The 24,888-nt window shown below is 37.7% G+C and overlaps 1 protein-coding gene across 4 annotated transcripts in view; it reads left to right on the forward strand.

Annotated features, from left to right (window-relative positions):
* The window catches only part of CADPS2 (calcium dependent secretion activator 2), a 602,646-nt gene that overhangs the window by 332,291 nt on the left and 245,467 nt on the right, over positions 1-24,888 (forward strand). For all 4 annotated transcript variants that reach the window (XM_030932945.1, XM_030932946.1, XM_030932947.1 and 1 more), the window contains exon 8: positions 6,283-6,422. In XM_030932945.1, coding sequence (XP_030788805.1) covers positions 6,283-6,422 — 140 coding nt within the window. The remainder of the gene's footprint in view (positions 1-6,282; positions 6,423-24,888) is intronic.

Raw genomic sequence — 24,888 nt, forward strand, 5'->3', positions numbered from 1 at the left:
AAGATGTTCCCTCAGCGATTTGCCTAAATATCCTTTGTCTCAAGGACACCTGTTTGTAAGCAGAAATGATTTTTAATCAAAGTTGAACCATGCTTTCTGCTAATTGTGTTTTTAGTTTCTTCTTACTCTGTTTGAAGCTAGTTCATCAGTTGGATACGAGAAACCTGATCACTGAGTCACATGACTCATCTCTAAGATGTATGTAGCTAGAGGGCGATTATTCTTTACTTAAGAGTATGAAAATTTGATTTTCATTCTCTGGTTTATAAACATTGTTTTACTAAATGTTACCTATATAGGATAACACATACTTAGCAAACACATTTCTTACAGTCTATCCCTAATCTTCCATAACTACTGGTTTTATCCATAAGCTTAACCTTCCTGTATCTCCTTCAACCTACCTGTCTGTATTGTCATCCTCCCTGCCTTTACAGACAATAACCTTCTAGTCAAAACAATTTTGCCCAACTTACCTGATCTTGACGACTTAAACCTTAAATGAAGTCTTATTCTATTCCTCAAACATAATATGTCCCTCACACCATTGCTATCTGGCTTCAACTAAACTTTTTCCTGCTCAGATCTCCAGTCACCTCTCTCTTTTTTAACCAGGCAGTAGTCTTTCAGACCCAACAATGTGTGACCTCTTGATCCCCATGTGACCCTAATGCCCCCTTCCTACTACCTAAAAAACTCTCCTCCTTAAATTTAGCACATCACAAACTTCAGCTTTCTTCTACCTCCTTGGTGACTGGTCTCAGTTATAGAGTCCTGTTCCTTTTCCTAACTCTAGAAAGGTGGTGCCCAGAGGGTTCTCGAGTTCTCTTCTCTTATTTATTTATTTTTATTTTTTCTTTTTCTTTTTTTTTTTTTTTTTTTTTTTTGAGATGGAATCTCGCAGTGTCACCTGGGCTGGAGTGCAATGCCGCGATCTCGGCTCACTGCAACCTCCACCTCCCGGCTTCAAGCTATTCTCCTGTCTCAGCCTCCCAAGTAGCTGGGATTACAGGCATCTGCCACCACACCCGGCTAATTTTTTGTATTTTCAGTAGAGATGAGGTTTCACTATGTTGGCCAGGCTGGTCTCAAACTCCTGGCCTTGTGATCCACCCTCCTCGGCCTCCCAAAGTGCTGGGATTACAGGCGTGAGCCACCACACCCTGCCCTCTGTTCTTATCTTTTGAGAACATAAAGAGAATTGATATGGCAGAAAATGTAATGAGTGTTTGTACTGATTGAAGTTCTTTTGGTGGCGAGCAATGAAAACTGACTGAGGCTAAGTCCAGGGAACAGAGAAAAAGCTGACAGCCAACCTTGGGGAAGAGCGTGAGAACCTAGAGTAATGTTAAGAATGTCAGCATCAGAATCACGTGCTTTTTTCTAGATTGCCACTGTTACAGTGTTTGGTTTCAACAGCCCCCATATCTTTATTTTTCATCCCCTCCCCATGTCAGCTTTATAAATCTTACGTGTTTTTTTAGACTTCCAAATGAAACTGTAATTACTCTATGAAAGCTGTGCCTGATTTTTTCAAGAATTGCTGAATGCACTCATCATTGAGCTAAAATGGTACCAACTGTGTGTCTACTATTTTGCCACAAGATATGGTGCAATTATTGTGGTCCCAGGGTCTTTTTTCCTTTCTCTAAGCTAAGAGACATTTATGGGAGAAGGTAGTGAATTGTCTATCTAGCCCCTCTGTTTTTCTAGCTTGTCTACCCCAGCACCCAGTGCTGTTTTGTTTTTTTGTTTTAGTTTTTCAGGTGCTTGTTGAAGTAGAGTTTAGCAATTTAAATAGTCTTAATTTCACAGATCACAAAGTTTAATTATGCACAAATGTATGTAGTTTGGCCTCAATCAGGTATCTCAGAAAAGAAACAATGTAGAAGTGACAGCTTATATATTTTAAGAAAAAGCTACTTCTGAACCCCACATCACTGTAAACATTTCTGTGTGTAAATGTATATTTTATATTTCATTTTTTAAGTCTTAGTTTTTTCTTCCTGTATATTAAATTTGATGGAATTTTAAACAAATCCTAAAAAATCATTTTGTGGTTTCCATTACACCCTAGCAAAGATGACAAGTAACACTGACATTTTATTATGAATAAGATACATTAGCTTTATATTTAAGATAAGAAGTCATCTTTGTGTCATGCTGACAAGACATTTAAAGTGTTGGTGACAAAAATCAACAAGAAGCAGAAATGTATACAGAAAAGTTAAGAGAAATGAATGGTAAAGAACAAAATAGTTTGCTAAATAGTATTAAAAGTTATTTGTACAGAGCTATAATTTAAATGTGAACTTAGGATACAGAAGGATCCTTAGTAAGCTTTTATATCTGTTAAATATTTTAATTATTATGACTGTCAACATCAGACACAATCTCTATACATGAACTGAGTCCTATTGAATTGGAACTGCTTCTAATAAAAAAAAACAATTATTTAGTCACTTATTTACTTTTGAAAGATTTTGAAACAAAACACCTTGTTGATATACTAGTTAGGATACTGCTAAATGCTGTAACAAGAAAGTCGTTACATTTCAATAATTCAAAATAATATCAGGTTTGTAAGAGTTTACCGCAGGTATTCCTGACAGAAGTATGACTTTATTCCACATGATGATTTAAGGCTCTGATTTCTTTCATTTCCTAGGGTATTTGTGTTCTCTGAACTTGACTGGCAGAGGAATAGAGTGGGGTAAAGACATCAAACCTGTATCTTGATCACCTTTTCCCAAGGTGACTCATGTCGCTTCTCACCCCTTTAATAGGAACTTTTATATGTCCCTACTTAGAAGCAGGAGTATCTGGAAAACCTGGTTCTTGGCTAACTAGCTGTTTACTAGCAACAGTTCTATACTGGTGAAAGCATGAATCGTGGCAGATAGTCAGACGATGTGCCATAGTTCACCATTGTGCCACCAAGTTGTTTTGTTGCCCTTCTTCCTACACATAGAACACATTCACCTCAACTCAAGAGAAACAGCCCAAAGTCCTATTTCATTTTTATATCCAGTCCATTATCTGCATCATAGTTAGCTGTGGTTCTTCGCAGTCTGGCAACCTATGAACTAAAGTTCATGGTAACTGCTTACGACACCTTCCCTCCCCGTTCTGTCTCAGCACAAATCCAATATACAGTAAAGGAACAGGAACAGGAGAGCTACAGGTAAGTTTGCCATGTGGAAAAAGGAAAAGCAGGAAATTCACGGCAGTAATTGTCCAATTACAATAATGAAATCCTATCTGGCAGGCACTGTGAAGACACCCTGCCAAGGAAGTGTTCCAGATCTCTTGATCAGAGCTGTATTGTGTATTCTGAAAATAACTCCCTCGCCCTTTATTCTCCATGGCCCTCTGGGCTCTGCACCTTGGGAGCTTCTTCCTTATCTATTTATTCATGGCGAAATTGGAAAAGATATATGACCACCTTCAGCAAACTATTGCAGGAACAGAAAACCGAGCACCGCATGTTCTCACTCATGGGTGGGAATTGACAATGAGATGACTTGGACTCTGGAGGGGGAACGTCACACACCGGGGCCTATTATAGGGAGGGGGGAGGAGGAGGGGGAGGGATGGCACTAGGAGTTATACCTGATGTAAATGACAAGTTGATGGGTGCTGACAAGTTGGTGGGTGCAGCACACCAACATGGCACAGGTATACATATGTAACAAACCTGCACGTTGTGCACATGTACCCTAGAACTTAAAGTATAAAAAAAAAAAAAAAGAAATATGACCACTTTTTTGGTTGTGCAGTTTGGGAGCCTGAAAACTATTCGACAGACCATTTTGAAGTTTAAGTTCAGCATTTACCAATGCACTTCTCTTAGAAACAGAAGATTTCATATCTGTGGACCTCCCCTTATTACACATGCCAATGTTCACACCTTTATCAGTCAGTCTGTCCAGAAAAACAAACATTTCCAGGTCTTTCCAATGGAGGGAACGTAGCATAGGGAATTAGATATACATATGATAGGGAGAAGCCAAGCAGATGATTGTGAATATACCCAGAAATTAACTAAATCAGGAAACCATTGCATACTCTAGGGAAAGAAGAGCAATAGGAAGAAGTGATATTATCAGAGCTAAGAGTGCTGTTAATAAAAGACAAAACTAAGTCCTATTGAAGAGGAACTAAGCTCCTTGAGAGATGTGAGCCATTCATATTCTTTAATCTTTGTGTATCCTCACATAATAAGAACTCAGTGTTTATTTAATTGAACAGAGCTGAGCAATAAACCCTTCCACTGACTTCAGTTAGAAATACCCATCAAAAAATAAAATGTGGCAGAAAGAATGGTATTCGATATTGGGATAGCCTTTAATTTGTGGATCAGCCCAAATCAGTTATCTTGGGACCTAATTTAGCAAGCCATCATCAGCATTTACAGAATGAGAAATTGTCAAAATTTTTAATTTAAATATTCTCTTCCTGTATAAGAGTTTAGAGTTTGGTACAGTACCAATTTTTATATAAACATAGAAGGAAGAATTAAAAAGCAATAAAGTCTGTAAGTGGCTCATGCCAAAATATTTTTTTTTTAAGTTGGAATGGGGGATGGGTGTGGAGAAAGCGAAAAAGCTTTCAAGACTTGTTAGGAAAATAGCAGCTATAGCTACAGTGGATATAGAGCTCTATCTTAGTCTTTTATTCTTTTTTGGAATAACCTTCTAAGTTGATAATGATATTCCTTTGTCTACTGGTTTGAGCCAAAAGCTATCATCTTATTTTTCTTTACTGTCACTTAAGAAAGAATCTGTAAGATATTGCATTGGATATTTTAGCAGTCAAAATGAATTCTAGAGTATGATCATAATTGTGAAAACATTGCAAATGTCATTTAGTTTGTTCTTAGATGTCCTTTATATACTTGAGTATATGGATATGCTGGATTCAACACAGCTATGGCTTTTAGGAAAGGCATGAGAAAAGTCTCAAAATAGTAGATACATTTAACAACTTGCAAATTGAGAATAGTTTGAGAAGCTTTTATGACTATGTTGTCTTTCCTAGAGAGAAGGAGAGTCTTGCCTAAAGATTTCTTGGTGAAGATTTCTACTTATACTGTAAATGAAGATTTGAGAGTAGGGGAAGGGTATGACAAAGTCAATTGCCATGAATGCTTTCAAAACATTTTACTCTTAGAATCTAAGAATAGAAGGCAACCCTATTAAATTGATAAAGACTATCTGTAACAACTTGAGATGGGACTTTGTTTTGTTATATTAAAGTAAAATTATAACAATATTACAAAGAAATTTCAGATTCACAATCACTTTGTGTTGCAGCAAGATTTATACACAAGAAGATATGTTTCAATATAGTTTTAATGAACATATTTATTCTGTTTGTGAAAAAAATTTTAGCATACCTGGGAATGTTTATAATTCTTCCATTCATATCTAAGCTTCAGGCTTATGGCTTAAAATATAATGCAGTGCACTTCACATATTTGTTTTGTCTTTTAGCCTATAATAATCCCATTTAAAAATATCAAGGCTTGGGTGTAAACTGTGCCTAAATATGTCATAACTGATTTTAAAAGGGGGGGAAAATACCTTGTGTTATCTGCATGGTACCTAACATCTGAAGAGTAGGCTTCTCTTTCTTGGGTTGACTCTGTGAAGTGAGGGTTGTGAAATAATCACTTGTTAATTTGGTGGTTTTATTAAAAGTAATTACTTTGTTTCAGTCATTATAATATCTGTAGTTTTGAAAACATGTCGGGAAAAAGTCCTTCTTTGGTATTGATCTAGAGCAGAAAATGTGCTGTTTTCCATCTCTAATTGAGTTGATTTCCTTTAATACTATTTTACAATGATAATAAAACATGAGGCATATTTGTGCTGTTTGAAATAATTGGCTTTGGTTTTTAAGCATGTTATCCATAATTTCAAAGAGTACCTTTCTGAACTGCTTTGCCCTGAGGAGTTTAGAATTTTCTTGAAATTATGGGTGTCTCTTGAGTATTTTTCAACATCAATTCAACTGTAGCTTGTTGTGCTATTAATTCATTATGAAGTGACACAGGAAGAAAACTCATTATGTGATAATGTGAAAACACTTACTTGTCAAAAAATAAATTAAGTCTGTATTGAAAATCCATCAGCTATTGTAGTAGGCAGTCAAATGGTTTATTGGATACATTTGGGTGTTGACACCGTTTTTTCAAACAGGTAAACATAGAAAATATTTTAGTTCCAACCTATAGACACTCTGTATCATGCATTTAAATATGGTCTTTTTTCCATACAGGTGATATTATACCCAACTTCTAATAGCTCCAAATCAGCTGAATTACACCGAATGGTAGTTCCAAAAAATAGCCAGGATTCTGACTTAAAAATCAAACTGGCAGTGCGAATGGATAAACCAGCACATATGAAGCATAGTGGGTGAGTATAAATTTGAGGATTGTTTTCCTGAATTATTGAATTTCATTTCAGTGTATTATTTTTGTCAGTTTAGTGAGAGAATCAGTATAGCAGGCTTTCACACGGAGTTTTCTCAAAAAGTGACACACACGAGTTATCTTACTCAATGTTTTTAGACCCAAAGATGGCTTTATAGCTCAATACATGGGTCTTTAGTTAAGATAACTGTATGCATGCTACCACAATATTGGAACTTGATTGTGTTAGTATTACTCATCAGTCATATTGATACAGGGCCTGATACCTTCTAAGAAACATTCTTCAAATTGCAATCATAGTTGAAACAAATTTAGCATTGAGGTCCCTAGAAATAAAACCTCCATAGACTATATAAAAACTAAAACATAGTGTAGATATAACCCAATGAGGCTGTATATATTTTGACAAGAGGAATATGAGTGTTCATCCAAACATGTGAGTGAGAACTGAATCAATATTGGAGAAAACTGCTGTTGCCTGGGGAATACGTGCAGGTACTGTCTCCTGGGGATCACCAGGGGTCAGAGTCAGCCTTCATCTCTGCCAAGGTTCTTTGTCTGTTGCAGCTGGTGATGAAACAGGTCTGAACTCTTGAATAAAATGAATTTCCAGAAATCCAGGACTTCCTCAGAATAACACTTTGGACTTACTATGGCCAAATTCCAGCATAGGGGTATTAACCATTAGGAAAGAAAAGGGGCCGTTTTTCTTACTGTGGAGAAAAGCAGTTGTTGAAGTGGCTTACCCTGAGTTTAGCAACAAACACAGAGGTCTAAAAAAGCATATCCTTGTAACAAGCAGAGTCTGCTGGCACTGGGGCCCAATCACTGACATCAGGGTGGAGCTGAACTGATGATTCAAAAAATGAGGAGGATTCTTTGGACGACCATTAGGGGAAACAAAGTTAGGCTCTGGGCAGGGGGAAATCCAAGGTATACATTACAGTTGGGATGGAACTAAGGACTGTATTGCTTTTTGGTTTAGTAGGCAGCATGTGCGGTGTCAGACCTCACCAAAGGGAAAAAGTACATGAGAGGGTGGGCTCTTAGAAAGGGAACCATGATTCGGACAACCAACATTATGCATCTGTAATGTAGTAATGTAAAGTCAAGTCTAACTATGACTCAGCTTATAATGCACATAGAGTGTCTGGGATTTAATATTTAATTCATGCATCCATCTACCTGCTCACCAGTAATTTATGCAGCAGGCATGTATTGAGCACTTACTGTCTTCCAACTAGGGCACACTTTAATATGATATTGCGGGCCTATAGGAACTGGCTAGTCAGGGATTCAGACTTGTATGCAAATAATTATGATAGTGAGTGATAAGTGCTGTAAGACAGAAATGGGAACCTGGGAAAAATAATACCTGATTTTTTCCAGGTACAGTGAATGAAAGTCTCACAGGACACCTGACTTTTGAGATAAAACTTAAAGGATAAATTCATCAGGTAGACAGTGGGAGAAATGGCATTCTAGCAACATGACAGCAAGTACAAAGGCAGGGAGTTCTGGAAGGACTTTTTAGCTGATGATGACAAATTCAGTGAAACTGTCAGAGTGCTTTGAGACTAGAGAGAGTGCTAGTGCTCTAAAGTGCTTAGAGACTAGTAGAGTTACACATAAAAGAACACAATATGTTCCAGGAACTGCAGTTGTTTCTCCACTCTTTTTCACTCAGTCCCTTTTTCTTTTGATGAATGGCACAATAAAAAAAAAAAAAAAACCAGAAACCTATCATAATGTCAAGATTGCCCTAATTTACCCATCCACAGTACCATGCCATGGTGAATACCCCTGGACCTTCAGCTTGTCCCAAGAACAAAGACTGAACATGCATAGGGCAAGTCCTGTAACCTTTAGCTCCAGTGGAAAGAAACCCTTGCTCTCACCTGGCAGTTTCTTGGTTTAGCATACTCCAGGATAGGTGAGACAATCCAGACCCCTTACAAGGCTTGATTTGGAGGTAGGGTTTGTTTTTTTCACATCTCTTTGAATCAGTACCCCTAGAGTGACCCTGCAATTGACTTTTGCCCAAAACTAAAGGTGAAGGAAAAGACTAAAGAGGATATATCATAGTCTCTTAATTTAATCCATAAAGCTCAGGAACTCACTAAAGGACTCAGACCAAAAATGCATCATAGCCCAAACATATCAATTATTATCTAACATTGCTAAGAGATACGGGTATTTCTAGATATTTAGGTATCTCTTCAGTTTGTGATATCCACATTGATGCAATGTTAGAACTGAAAATTATCTGTGATGTTATGCTAACACAGTGTGTTGTGTAGCAAAATTAAGAATGTCATATTCCAAAAAGTGGTTTGATTAAAATATTTTAATACTAATATTAGCAGAATTGAACATTTTCAACATTGCTATAATAATAATTGATCCCTATGGACAGGGACAGTTAAAGGTGCTTTAACCTAAGCATCTGTTCTGTTTCCTCAGTACCCATGTGGTAACAGTTTTAAACATTTTGAATAATACACCTATGTGTAAACATATATCGGAGAACATTTCACCTACAGCATAGCTATATTCGTTTTATTCTAAAGTACTTTATAAATGGATTTTACTGCACTTAGTTACATTTAAGAAGAGAAAGTTAGTCTTTCTCTTCCAAGTATTCCGTCATACACCAAAGCGATAATATAACAGGAATAGTAGGTTAATAGCATTTTGCTTTGAGCCTGGATCGTGTTTTGTTGATCATTTCTCCTATAATCAATAATTAACAGATGGATAATCTTAAAAGAGACAAGTCAAGTTTTAAAAATATTAATTTATCTTTAAAATATAGCAAACTCTTGTTACAGATAGAGTTGTTAGGTGGATTAAAAAATAAATTGGAGGATAATGGATTTTTATCTTCAGAGCACTTTAGACTTTGAAATCTTTTGGGACTTCAGTAGTAAAAACCTATTCTCTGTTTTAATAATGTAGACATCAAATGTATCTTTCTTGCGTGAACTATTGTAACATGTATTCTCTGTTTTATTCATTTATCACTTATCTATGGCCCCTAAAAAATATTTTTATCAATGTTATTTATATTTGTCTGTGTTTTCTCAACAATACTCTGTTTCTTAGACCTGTTTGAATTCTCAATGCCTCCCACAGTGTATAATCAGAGATAGATATTAATGTGAATAATGATGGTGAAAATGTAATATTGTGCTCCCTAGGGTATTAAGGGAAAAGTAATACAAATGAGAGTAAGCCTTATTTACAAATTCAAACTTAAAGGTTCTAAACACAGTTTATTGGGAATAGAACATAATTTTAATGTAAAAAAAATGCCTAAAATAAATGAAATAAATGATGTTTAGTTCTCAGTGTTGCATTTTAAAATGACTGTTTTTTTTTAACCAGAAGGTAAAATGCCTCCAATCTAAAGCTCATGTTTCTGATAACTAATCAATCCACCACTATACATTATAGTTTATTTAAGTATGACTAACTACATATAAATAAGCATAACGATGATTCCATCATTTTAAAACCAAACTGAGCATTACCACAAGACGTATATTTAGCAAAAACGAGTTTATTTATTCTTTTGGAATATGTCATCTAAACTAATTATAGAAACTAACCCTTTGATAAATCTGTTGAACAAATTACCAGCTACGTTTTGAATGGTTAAATGATTCACATCCAGCTTTTGAATTTATTTTCCTGGTTTGTGTGTGTGTGTATTTGTAACATGAAGATAGAAGTGTTCTTGAACAAATGGGTTATACTTTAGCATAGCCTAGTGGCTAAGTAACAGTATTAACTTAAAACTCAAATAACTATTCCTGTTTTTATTAAATAAGATTGTTTGCCTAATTCAAAGGTTATTTTCTCAACCAAAAGGGTAAAATAAAATGGAACTAATAAATGATGGTTATGACAATTAAATCTATAACTGAAAAAGAGAAAATTGGCTCTCACAAATATGTGGAAGCATTATTACCATGATCTATGAGAAGTCTGCATGCAACTGATTACTTTTATAGTAAAAATAGAGTTTCATAACTATATAACTATAGAAGACTTTTATCATAGTTTCTAATTGGTAAGAAAATTTTAGCAAAACTACTCTCAGATGAATCTCATATTTCTCTTTGTGTAGAGTCATGCTTGGCTATTTACACATTTGTTGAATGAACGGATGGATTAAAATATTTTGACATTGTCACTAATAAAACTCTCTAATTTCCATCATAAAGATAGAAAAGGCATTGGGCTCATCTCTTGTTGCAAGGAGAGACAATAGTTGAACTTCCAGCAGGAAAAACGAGACAAGCCCCACACTGGCTGCATTGTGGCCCCTCCATTTCCCAGAGACAGGGCCAGCTGGGCATCCAGAAATTGGAGCAGCATGCCTGTGTAAACTGCATTCACATGCTAAATATTCAGACATTGTATTTGCTTATAAAGTAAAATGACTGCACTCTAGTAAAGTTCCATTATTTAGCTTATTATTCAAGGTTTATGATCGCCAACTAATTTAGGGGAGGAAAATCTTAGCTGCATCAAGGTAGTATTTGCTCAGAGGGTCCAGCCTTTAAACAAAGCCTAGTCTGTTCTTTCACAAAGAAAATTGATATTTCATTTTTAAATGTACCTTTTAGAATGACTTCCCTCTGTGTCCTTGTCTAAAATAACTATGTTTTGATATCTGACCTTGACCTGAACCTATGTATGTGTAGGTCTACTTGCATTCCCAGGTTGAACTTGGCCCAGCCTGGCTTATCCTGATTTCACCGAAATCCTACTTGAGTCCCTTGAACTGTAATCATCATCATCATCATCATCATCATCATCATCATCATCATCTTTTTTTTTTTTTTTGAGACAGGGTCTCACTCTGTCGCCCAGGCTGGAATGCAGTGGCACCATCTTCGCTCACTGCAACCTCCACCTCCCATGCTTAAGCAGTCCTCAGTCTCCCAACTAGCTGAGACTACAGGTTTGCACCACCACCCTTGGCTAATTTTTTTGTATTGTTATTAGAGACAGGGTTTTGCTATGTTGCCCAGGCTGGTCTCGAACTACTGCACTCAAGCGATCCTCCTGCCTTGGACTCCCACAGTGCTGGAAATACAGGTGTGAGCCACTGTGCTCTGCCTTATAATAACATTCTTCAAGTTTTAACCACATCATTTGACTTTATTCAAAAGAAAATGCTCAAAGACAGATGAGAAAAATAGAAATGTACAAATCATCATTAATTCCTTGGGAGTATAAAAGTTACATCCCTATTAGGGCCCTTTGCTTAATTTTTAGACTTTAATTTACATTTTTATTTGACAGCTATTATGGATGTAGATAAGGTAGTTTGTTGCTCTTTGTGTGTTTATTTTTCTGCTAACTTTATTTTGTCTCCTCTCTATGTCCAAGGGAGAAAAATGAAAATATTACATAAGGGCTTTGAACCATGTCTGAGCAACTGACTTGAATGATTTATCTAAGAAATGAGCTCAGATTCTAAAAATAGAGAGCACCTGGAGATTATTTCATGGCAAGTGAGAGGAATAAGAAAACACTTTCCCTTTATTTCAGTCTAATGCTGTCTAACACTTTTTAAATTGCAGATATTTTCAGTGCATATTTTAAATAACTGATGGTGCTCATTGTATGTTTTACTACAATTTGCTAGTTTAACTTTTAATTTTCTTGCTTAAATCATTAAACAAGTTGATTTGATCCATATAGCTCTACCAGTCTATCAAATCTTGCTAGTTGTGGTATTAAAATTTGTCGAGTTTTATGATACATTGTTGATCTCATTAGACTTACATACCAGGTGAGTTAATTTTAATTTCATCTCAGTTATTTTTGTTTACTTTTAATTACAGTTTTGTGTGTGATTCATTTTTATTTTAATTTTAAAAAATTTTTAGACAGAGTCTTATTCTGTCTTCCAGGCTGTAGTACAGTGGTGTGAACAGAGCTCACTGCAGCCTCCACCTCCTGGGCTCAAGTGACCCTCCCACCTCAGCCTCCTGAGTAGCTGGGACCACAGGTGTGTGCCACCATACCTGACTAGCTTCTTTAAAAAACTTTTTGTAGAGATGGGGTCTCACTATATTGCCCAGGCTGTTCTTGAACTCCTGGACTCAGGTGATCCTCCTTCCTCAGTCTTCCAAAGTGCTGAGATTACAAGTGTGAGCCACCACACCTAGCTAAATTGCTTTATTTGAAGAGGGATTGATAAACCTAAACAGCTGACTCAATACTTACTGTCTACATGACTTTTATTTTGTAGTTACCATCACACCCAAGACATTCATGTGATTGTATAAGTAGCCTAATTAAGTGTTTTGTGAAAATAATCAGTGAGAGAGGCTAGTGTCATTGAGATTAGGGTTCTAAAGACCTTTGCCATTGCCAGCTCTACTCTAGAATGCTCATGGTACTCACCTCCTCTTTCTTCTGTCTCTTATCAGATGCTGTCTCTATGGCAGCCCATCCTGTTTACCCAACAAAGAACCTTCTCTCTCTGCTTCCAATTCTACTTTTAACTGGCTTCTTTCTTTTTTTTTTTTTAAGCTCTTATCATCTGTGTTATATTTATTGTTTATTAACTATATCCTCAACTAGAATGTTATTGCCATGGTGTAATTTGCTATTGAGTAGCTTCCCAACCAAATTTGATTCCCATAGGGTAGGAACTTTGTCTTACTTGCTATTTTTAAACCCAAAATTTTTAGAACATTGCCTGGTATTTAGTAGAAGCTAAACAAATATTTGATGAATTGATGAATTTTTTTAGAAAAGAACAGAATGCAGAAATTGTGCTCACAGTTGTAAGTGTTGGACTGATTGTTTGGATAATAACTTCAAATTAATCGGTACCACTGTAAGGTGGATTTGTTGGAGTGTGTTTCAAAACATTATTTCCCCAGAAGAATTACAGGAAGTCTCCTTTATTTACAAATTTAAATTTGACTATAAATCTAAAGACTGTATTATAAAGAAATATATTATTTTCCCAAAACTTTAAATTGAAATTAATTACTCTCTGTAGGGAGGCTTGTTGCCTGTCAACAGTTATTTGCTGCCATATGCTGTACTTTCATTGCTATCCCTGTGGTTGAACTGTAGGAGGAAGTTTTAGCAACACTTCTTATGGGTGGAGTATACCCCAGGGTTAATTTGTTTTAATTTGTAAGAATGATGTATTATGTAACCAATACTTATCAAAATTAAAGGCAAAAAATAACACCCTAGATTTGAGCTTTGTTCATACTGTCTTTGTGGACTCAATAAAAGTCATTTGCTTTCTTTCTGCTACAGTGATCCTTGAATTTGAATAGTCATGCTATATTTATTTCAGTATTTATTCTGTCAATTCTATTTGGTGTACACTTTTTTTCCATTTAGATCGGCTCAAAAATAATTCATGAAAATGTTTTCCCCAACAGCTGACAAAGAAGAATGAGGAGAAATATACAAGGAACCAGTGTTTTAATGATTAGACAGGCAGGAGGAGTCCTAGACTGTATACGGAGATGAATGGACTAAGCAAGCAAAAGCATGGGCTGACAGTACCAAGACTTGCAACTATTTCAGAGTCAGAGCATGGCAGTGGGCCAAAATCAGGACAAAACTTAGAAGCAGAAGGTTACATAAACTAGAAAGCAGGAAGATACGTGGCAGTAGTAAAGGGCAATAGCAATGAAAGTACAGCATATGGCAGCAAAGCTGGACTTACTTGAAAGTCCCTGAAAAAAAGGAAGAAAAAAGCTTAGGGGCTCGGGGGCGGAGCAAGATGGCCGAATAGGAACAACTCCAGTCTCCAACTCCCAGGGCGAGCGACACAGAAGACCGGTGATTTCTGCATTTTCAACTGAGGTACTGGGGTCATCTCACTAGGGAGTGCCGGACAATCGGTGCTGGTCAGCTGCTGCAGCCTGACCAGCGAGAGCTGAAGCAGGGCGAGGCATCGCCTCACCTGGAAGCGCAAGGGGGAAGGGGATCCGTTTTCCTAGCCAGGGGAACTGAGACACACAACACCTGGAAAATCGGGTAACTCCCACCCCAATACTGCGCTGTAAGCATACAGGCATTCCAGGAGAATATATCCCACACCTGGCCGGGAGGGTCCCACGCCCACGAAGCCTCCCTCACTGCTAACACAGCAGTCTGCCGCGATCTATCCGCAAGGCAGCAGCGAGGCTGGGGGAGGGGCGCCCGCCATTGCTGAGGCTTAAGTAGGTAAACAAAGCCGCTGGGAAGCTCGAACTGGGTGGAGCTCACAGCAGCTCAAGGAAGCCTGCCTGTCTCTGTAGTCTCCACCTCTGGGGACAGCGCACAGCTGAAGACCAACAGGGGAAGTAGCGGGAGCCGGTGCAGACGCGAACGACTCTGTCTGACAGCTTTGGGGAGAGCCGCGGATCTCCCAACGCGGAGGTTGAGATCTGAGAACGGACAGACTGCCTGCTCAGGTGTGTCCCTGACCCCTGAGTAGCCTAGCTGGGAGAAATCCCCCACTAGGGGCAGTCTGACACCCCACACCTCACAGGGTGGAGTACACCCCTGAGAGGACACTTCCAAAGGAAGAATCAGACAGGTACACTCGCTGTTCAGCAATATTCTATCTTCGGCAACCTCTGCTGCTGATACCCAGGCAAACAGGGTCTGGAGTGGACCTCAAGCAATCTCCAACAGACCAACAGAGAGTCCTTCTGACTGTCAGAAGGAAAACTATCAAACAGGAAGGACACCTATACCAAAACCCCATCAGTTCGTCACCACCATCAAAGACCAGAGACAGATAAAACCACAAAGATGGGGAAGAAGCAGGGCAGAAAAGCTGGAAATTCAAAAAATAAGAGCGCATCTCCCCCTGCAAAGGAGCGCAGCCCATCACCAGCAACGGATCAAAGCTGGTCAGAGAATGACTTGGACGAGAGGAGAGAAGAAGGCTTCAGTCCATCAAACTTATCAGAGCTAAAGGAGGAATTACGTACCCAGCGCAAAGAAACTAAAAATCTTGAAAAAAGAGTGGAAGAATTGACAGCTAGGCTCATTAATGCAGAGAAGATCATAAACGAAATGACAGAGATGAAAACCATGACACGAGAAATACGTGACAAATGCACAAGCTTCAGTAACCGACTCGATCAACTGGAAGAAAGAGTATCAGCGATTGAAGATCAAATGAATGAAATGAAGCGAGAAGAGAAACCAAAAGAAAAAAGAAGAAAAAGAAATGAGCAAAGCCTGCAAGAAGTATGGGATTACGTAAAAAGACCAAATCTACGTCTGATTGGGGTGCCTGAAAGTGAGGGGGAAAATGGAACCAAGTTGGAAAACACTCTTCAGGATATCATCCAGGAGAACTTCCCCAACCTAGTAGGGCAGGCCAACATTCAAATTCAGGAAATACAGAGAACGCCACAAAGATACTCCTCCAGAAGAGCAACTCCAAGACACATAATTGCCAGATTCACCAAAGTTGAAATGAAGGAAAAAATCTTAAGGGCAGCCAGAGAGAAAGGTCGGGTCACCCACAAAGGGAAGCCCATCAGACTAACAGCAGATCTCTCGGCAGAAACTCTACAAGCCAGAAGAGAGTGGGGGCCAATATTCAACGTTCTTAAAGAAAAGAATTTTAAACCCAGAATTTCATATCCAGCCAAACTAAGTTTCATAAGTGAAGGAGAAATAAAATCCTTTACAGATAAGCAAATGCTTAGAGATTTTGTCACCACCAGGCCTGCCTTACAAGAGACCCTGAAGGAAGCCCTAAACATGGAAAGGAACAACCGGTACCAGCCATCGCAAAAACTTGGCAAAATGTAAAGACCATCGAGGCTAGGAAGAAACTGCATCAACTAACGAGCAAAATAACCAGTTAATATCATAATGGCAGGATCAAGTTCACACATAACAATATTAACCTTAAATGTTAATGGACTAAATGCTCCAATTAAGAGACACAGACTGGCAAACTGGATAAAGAGTCAAGACCCATCAGTCTGCTGTATTCAGGAGACCCATCTCACATGCAGAGACATACATAGGCTCAAAATAAAGGGATGGAGGAAGATCTACCAAGCAAATGGAGAACAAAAAAAAGCAGGGGTTGCAATCCTAGTCTCTGATAAAACAGACTTTAAACCATCAAAGATCAAAAGAGACAAAGAAGGCCATTACATAATGGTAAAGGGATCAATTCAACAGGAAGAGCTAACTCTCCTAAATATATATGCACCCAATACAGGAGCACCCAGATTCATAAAGCAAGTCCTTAGAGACTTACAAAGAGACTTAGACTCCCATACAATAATAATGGGAGACTTCAACACTCCGCTGTCAACATTAGACAGATCAACGAGACAGAAAGTTAACAAGGATATCCAGGAATTGAACTCATCTCTGCACCAAGCGGACCTAATAGACATCTATAGAACTCTCCACCACAAATCAACAGAATATACATTCTTCTCAGCACCACATCGCACTTATTCCAAAATTGACCACATAATTGGAAGTAAAGTACTCCTCAGCAAATGTAAAAGAACAGAAATTATAACAAACTGTCTCTCAGACCACAGTGCAATCAAACTAGAACTCAGGACTAAGAAACTCAATCAAAACCGCTCAACTACATGGAAACTGAACAACCTGCTCCTGAATGACTACTGGGTACATAACGAAATGAAAGCAGAAATAAAGATGTTCTTTGAAACCAATGAGAACAAAGATACAACATACCAGAATCTCTGGGACACATTTAAAGCAGTGTGTAGAGGGAAATTTATAGCACTAAATGCCCACAAGAGAAAGCAGGAAAGATCTAAAATTGACACTCTAACATCACAATTAAAAGAACTAGAGGCCGGGCGCGGTGGCTCAAGCCTGTAATCCCAGCACTTTGGGAGGCCGAGACGGGCGGATCACGAGGTCAGGAGATCGAGACCATCCTGGCGAACATGGTGAAACCTCGTCTCTACTAAAAAATACAAAAAAAAAAACTAGCCGGGCGAGGTGGCGGGCGCCTGTAGTCCCAGCTACTCGGGAGGCTGAGGCGGGAGAATGGCGTAAACCCGGGAGGCGGAGCTTGCAGTGAGCTGAGATCCGGCCACTGCACTCCAGCCTGGGCGACAGAGCAAGACTCCGTCTCAAAAAAAAAAAAAAAAAAAAAAAAAAAAAAAAAAAAAAAAAAAAAAAAAAAAAAAAAAGAACTAGAGAGGCAAGAGCAATCACATTCAAAAGCTAGCAGAAGGCAAGAAATAACTAAGATCAGAGCAGAACTAAAGGAGATAGAGACACAAAAAACCCTCCAAAAAATCAATGAATCCAGGAGTTGGTTTTTTGAAAAGATCAACAAAATTGACAGACCGCTAGCAAGGCTAATAAAGAAAAAAAGAGAGAGGAATCAAATAGATGCAATAAAAAATGATAAAGGGGATATCACCACTGACCCCACAGAAATACAAACTACCATCAGAGAATACTATAAACGCCTCTACGCAAGTCAACTAGAAAATCTAGAAGAAATGGATAATTTCCTGGACACTTACACTCTCCCAAGGCTAAACCAGGAAGAAGTTGAATCCCTGAATAGACCAATAGCAGGCTCTGAAATTGAGGCAACAATTAATAGCCTACCCACCAAAAAAAGTCCAGGACCAGATGGATTCACAGCTGAATTCTACCAGAGGTACAAGGAGGAGCTGGTACCATTCCTTCTGAAACTATTCCAATCAATAGAAAAAGAGGGAATCCTCCCTAACTCATTTTATGAGGCCAACATCATCCTGATACCAAAGCCTGGCAGAGACACAACAAAAAAAGAGAATTTTAGACCAATATCCCTGATGAACATTGATGCAAAAATCCTCAATAAAATGCTGGCAAACCGGATTCAGCAGCACATCAAAAAGCTTATCCACCATGATCAAGTGGGCTTCATCCCTGGGATGCAAGGCTGGTTCAACATTCGCAAATCAATAAACGTAATCCAGCATATAAACAGAACCAAAGACAAGAACCACATGATTGTCTCAATAGATGCAGAAAAGGCTTTTGACAAAATTCAACAGCCCTTCATGCTAAAAACGCTCAATAAATTCGGTATTGATGGAACGTACCTCAAAATAATAAGAGCTATTTATGACAAACCCACAGCTAATATCATACTGAATGGGCAAAAACTGGAAAAATTCCCTTTGAAAACTGGCACAAGACAGGGATGCCCTCTCTCACCACTCCTATTCAACATAGTGTTGGAAGTTCTGGCTAGGGCAATCAGGCAAGAGAAAGAAATCAAGGGTATCCAGTTAGGAAAAGAAGAAGTCAAATTGTCCCTGTTTGCAGATGACATGATTGTATATTTAGAAAACCCCATCGTCTCAGCCCAGAATCTCCTTAAGCTGATAAGCAACTTCAGCAAAGTCTCAGGATACAAAATTAATGTGCAAAAATCACAAGCATTCTTATACACCAGCAACAGACAAGCAGAGAGCCAAATCAGGAATGAACTTCCATTCACAATTGCTTCAAAGAGAATAAAATACCTAGGAATCCAACTTACAAGGGATGTAAAGGACCTCTTCAAGGAGAACTACAAACCACTGCTCAGTGAAATCAAAGAGGACACAAACAAATGGAAGAACATACCATGCTCATGGATAGGAAGAATCAATATCGTGAAAATGGCCATACTCCCCAAGGTTATTTATAGATTCAATGCCATCCCCATCAAGCTACCAATGACTTTCTTCACAGAATTGGAAAAAACTGCTTTAAAGTTCATATGGAACCAAAAAAGAGCCCGCATTGCCAAGACAATCCTAAGTCAAAAGGACAAAGCTGGAGGCGTCACGCTACCTGACTTCAAACTATACTACAAGGCTACAGTAACCAAAACAGCATGGTACTGGTACCAAAACAGAGATATAGACCAATGGAACAGAACAGAGTCCTCAGAAATAATACCGCACATCTACAGCCATCTGATCTTTGACAAACCTGAGAGAAACAAGAAATGGGGAAAGGATTCCCTATTTAATAAATGGTGCTGGGAAAATTGGCTAGCCATAAGTAGAAAGCTGAAACTGGATCCTTTCCTTACCCCTTATACGAAGATTAATTCAAGATGGATTAGAGACTTAAATGTTAGACCTAATACCATAAAAACCCTAGAAGAAAATCTAGGTAGTACCATTCAGGACATAGGCATGGGCAAGGACTTCATGTCTAAAACACCAAAAGCAACGGCAGCAAAAGCCAAAATTGACAAATGGGATCTCATTAAACTAAAGAGCTTTTGCACAGCAAAAGAAACTACCATCAGAGTGAACAGGCAACCTACAGAATGGGAGAAAATTTTTGCAACCTACTCATCTGACAAAGGGCTAATATCCAGAATCTACAAAGAACTCAAACAAATATACGAGAAAAAAACAAACAACCCCATCAAAAAGTGGGGAAAGGATATGAACAGACATTTCTCAAAAGAAGATATTCATACAGCCAACAGACACATGAAAAAATGCTCATCATCACTGGCCATCAGAGAAATGCAAATCAAAACCACAATGAGATACCATCTCACACCAGTTAGAATGGCAATCATTAAGAAGTCAGGAAACAACAGGTGTTGGAGAGGATGTGGAGAAATAGGAACACTTTTACACTGTTGGTGGGATTGTAAACTAGTTCAACCATTATGGAAAACAGTATGGCAATTCCTCAAGGATCTAGAACTAGATGTACCATATGACCCAGCCATCCCACTACTGGGTATATACCCAAAGGATTATAAATTAGTCTACTACAAAGACACATGTACACGTATGTTTATTGCGGCACTATTCACAATAGCAAAGACTTGGAATCAACCCAAATGTCCATCTGTGACAGACTGGATTAAGAAAATGTGGCACATATACACCATGGAATACTATGCAGCCATAAAAAAGGATGAGTTTGCGTCCTTTGTAGGGACATGGATGCAGCTGGAAACCATCATTCTTAGCAAACTATCACAAGAAGAGAAAACCAAACACCGCATGTTCTCACTCATAGGTGGGAACTGAACAATGAGATCACTTGGACTCGGGAAGGGGAACATCACACACTGGGGTCTATCATGGGGAGGGGGGAGGGGGGAGGAGGGAGGGATTGCATTGGGGAGTTATACATGATATAAATGATGAATTGATGGGTGCTGACGAGTTGATGGGTGCAGCACACCAACATGGCATAAGTTTACATATGTAACAAACCTGCACGTTATGCACATGTACCCTAGAACTTAAAGTATAATAAAAAAAAAAAAAAAAAAAAAAAAAAAAAAAAAAAAAAAAAAAAGCTTAGGGAAGATCAACAGAGGTCTAAAGAGGAGAAAATGAGTGTTTCTGGAACATAGTAAAGGATAGGACGGGGCCTAAAAATACAGGAATGACGAAAATGAATCTCTTCAAAAGTAGTCCAAGCTTGTCTGTTAGTGTGTTTAATTTTGGCATTCTTTCCATAGATCTTAGCATACGGGTATAAGGGTCCTAAAGAGTATTCCTACTCCTCTCTATATAATCATCACTAGAACTTACCTGAATGGAGCATTGTTAATAGGGTATAATATCATGGCCACAGCCTCCTATGTAGACTATCTGAAGCACCTGAAAATCATAAGTAAACAGTACTGGGGAAGATTATACAATAAACTTGCTTTAGCATGATAGATGTGTGTTCAGATTATAAAAAGAAACATCACCACAATTTTAACATTAATACCAATGTCAATAACATGAACAGAGGAAAGAGTTTACAAACATTACATTTCTAATTATTCATCCTGCATTCATTTATATCCTTAAGGTTAGTACATTAGTAATTAAATCAGAAGCGAAAAGCACATCTTATTATCATGATTAAAAAAAAATAGTTTGTTACTTTAAAAAATACAAATTTATTTTTAATGCCTCTGATTATTTTACATATCAATATTAATACTTCTAAAACACATTTTAAAACATGTTTTTGACAGTGGATTAGAAGGATATAACAGTAGTCCAAAGGTCAATCAAAGAAAAGTTGAATACCACCTATTTCCACCTTTGTGAAATTGGCAGCCTCATCTTTTCTGCCATTTCGATTGATCTTTAGGTTTATCTTCAATTTACGACTTCTTCCTCACTGACATTAGTTAATCTCCATCTTTCTCCATAGTGTGTCCCACAACTAAATCCCTTTTTATTCCTTCTGCCAACCCTAATTCAGTCTCTATCCTAACTAACAAAACCTGTTCAAGGACTTTTCTACTGATGTTCCTGTTTCCAAACCATTTAGGAATTCAGGAATACAATTATATCTCTACTTTAAAAAATTCAATTGCTTCCCAAGTGCCTGTGGGATTAGATGCAAATCATTTAAGCTAGCATTCAAATTCTTCAAAAATCTAGTTCATCTAGATGTTATACCCAACACAAACTCCCAACTTTGCCAAGTGGATCAGTTCATGTACCCTGAACATGCTTTTATTTGCTCAAATCTATTTCTTTCACTCTTTTACCAAATCCTACCACTCTGGTACCAGGTTACACATTTTCTCATACGTATGTGCCAAGAGAGGCAGTGTTTTTTCTCTAGAACTAATGTTTCCTCAGAAGCAGACTCTCCACTAAATGCAAGCCATCTTGTCCCTACTCCCTTGATTTTGAGAGAACTATTGAGTCTTTTTTATACCAAGACCATCTAAAGAGATGCTAGCCCTCCCTCTGCCTCATCAAGATTACGCCACATTTGTTACCTTACAAGCTGCACAAGAGAATCTGGAATGGGAGGTGGGGCAGAAGCCCTTCTGCCCAAGGCACTCTCAACCACCTGTGTTCCCTACTCCATCTCTTTACTTTTTACCACAGCCCACAGGCGCCAGAAGAATGGACTTTCTCCCTTTTTTTCTGGCTGTCTATGACCTTACTTAGTAAAACTTTTGATTAAGTCAGCCAGACTTGCCCTTTGCTGTATTAAAGGGGGAGATGAGTGAATTACAAAGTTATTTGTACATGTGGTAGGTTGATCACATAAATAGAACCAATAAACAGGCTTCCTAAATTCATACCTTGTGCCCTAAATCTTTCTTGTCCCCTCCAACTTTGGGTTTGGCCATGTGGCTTGCTTTGGCCCCTGGGACAGAAGCAGATTTGACATAAGCATATACTTGAAAAAGCACATGTGCATTTTCACTTCCTTTCTTGCTTGCTTCCTTCACCATGAGGACACACATGGGCTAGTCCACTGGTAAAGCAGAGCTAAATCAGCCTAGTTGTGCTGACCTGGGTTTCAGGCATATGAATGAGCCCAGCTGAAATGAACAAAGCCAGTTAGCCAACGTGAAACTGACCACAGACCCATGAGTTGGTCATGGCCCACCCAGCTCAGATCAATAGAACTGCTTAATAAACTATAGGCTCATAAGAAGTAATAAATGGTTGTTTTTTTAAGTCACGAGGTTTTAGGGCAGTATGTTATACAGCAAAGGTTAGATTCTGTGCACTCTTGTCTTGCTGCAAAATCCTATTCACTTTTTTTCTATTATACATCAAATGCACAAAGCTGGATTAATCATAACCCTTACCCCATGATGTATGTCACATTGATCTATACATTTATTTGTTTATATAATCTTTCCTGTATAATATGACTTGCTACAAACATACTGTACTTTATCCATTACATCAAAATGGACATTTGAGTCATTCCAGATTCTTGCTATTTCATATGGTGGTACTGTGAACATTCTTGTACATGTCTCCTGGTATATATATGCATAGTTTCTCTTGAGTGGATACCTAGGAGTGGAACTGCTGAGCTAGTAAGAATGTGAATATTTATCTTTACAAGATAATACTAAACTTTTTCAAGTTTTACCTAATAATTCTACCAGTATACATTTCTTCCAGCAAGTATAAGATCTTTCTGTTCTTCTCTTTTTTGGCTTTTACCATCTACTACCTTCTTTGGATACTTTTCACGTGTCTTTGTTTATGTCTATAGTTATATTATTGGTCTCTTGAAGGCAGAGATCCTGACTCTTCATTACTTAGTCCACATGCTTCAGAACATAGTGGATACATATTATTGTCTGATAATTGGTTGATTTAATTTCAGATTAAGAGACAATATGAAAACTCCCTTGATATTTTTCATTTTTCCATCACAGACTGACTTGGGGACACCAAATTGTGCTCCCAGATAACCTTGAATACCCTCTACTATAAAATTATAACATCCATGCTCCTATTTGTCTCACCAGCTCAGATCACCTTCTTGTGGGCTGGACCTTATTGTTCACCATTATTTGACCACGCACTGAATGCATGCTTGGCTTCATCAAATCAGTTATTTAACACATGTTTATTGATGTGTCAGACTCAATAAATGAGTAAATTTATTGAGACTGTGTCAGACTCAAGTGAGTGAATGAGTGAAATTTGCTGTAATAATAGTGATACTTAAAAAATCATCAAGAGTAATGCATTAGATATCGTAGAGCTAATTACTTGCCCCACTGAAATGGAACAGCTGTTAATCAAATAGCATAGACTAGAAAATTTTAAAAACTGTAAAACTGAAAACAGTTTAAGCTGGCAAAACATAGCATAAATCATATGTAAAAAGTGTAGTATACTGTTAGATATTAATTGCTTCTTCCATGAATTTGACATCCATTTGGAAAGATACCACAAAGAAGCGGTTCACAGAATCTATTTTAACTGGTAGCTTGAAGCTGTTTCCAGAATATCCTTATACCAGAATTCACAGAATGTTAAAAAAATTAACTTACTTTATTCTTCCCTGAGTGTTAATATACCTATAACCGATCAAAATATACTTATACCAGAATTCACAGAATATTTAAAAAATAGATTATTCTTCTTTGAGTGTTAATATACCTAAACATGATAGTGTTGTCCCAAGTCATTTGGGTGGAATTTCCATTGGTGACTCTAGTCAGGGAAAGAGCAAGTATATAATGATTATTTGAAAACAGTAACTGAAAAATACTGTCTTTGTTGGTAGTGGTTGTGAGAATTGTATGTGTTTATGGATGTTTATTTAATTAAACAAATATGGAACATATTTAAGAATAGAAAGGGCTTAACTCCTCTTATGAAATGTGAAAAACCGTGGAAGGGAAGATGATAAAACCGGAGTGATCAGAGAGATTCTAGATCGATGTAGACTATGATGAACAGGGCAGAAAAAAAATACTGAATAAAGTGAATGACGATTGAACCTGAAATGTGTAAAACATTAAAATGAATCAGATAGCTACAATAAAACAGGAAAGTAATGTTACAGTTGAAAATACTGCAAAGAATATAGATAAAGTTATCCTCCACAATATCTGTTTGTCCACTGGACACAAATATGCATGTTTTATTTATAGAAAGACAAGTTCCCATTTGTTTAGACTTTCCCTTGAC

This window comes from Rhinopithecus roxellana, chromosome 6 (genome assembly GCF_007565055.1).
Source record: "Rhinopithecus roxellana isolate Shanxi Qingling chromosome 6, ASM756505v1, whole genome shotgun sequence".
Classification (NCBI taxonomy): domain Eukaryota; kingdom Metazoa; phylum Chordata; class Mammalia; order Primates; family Cercopithecidae; genus Rhinopithecus; species Rhinopithecus roxellana.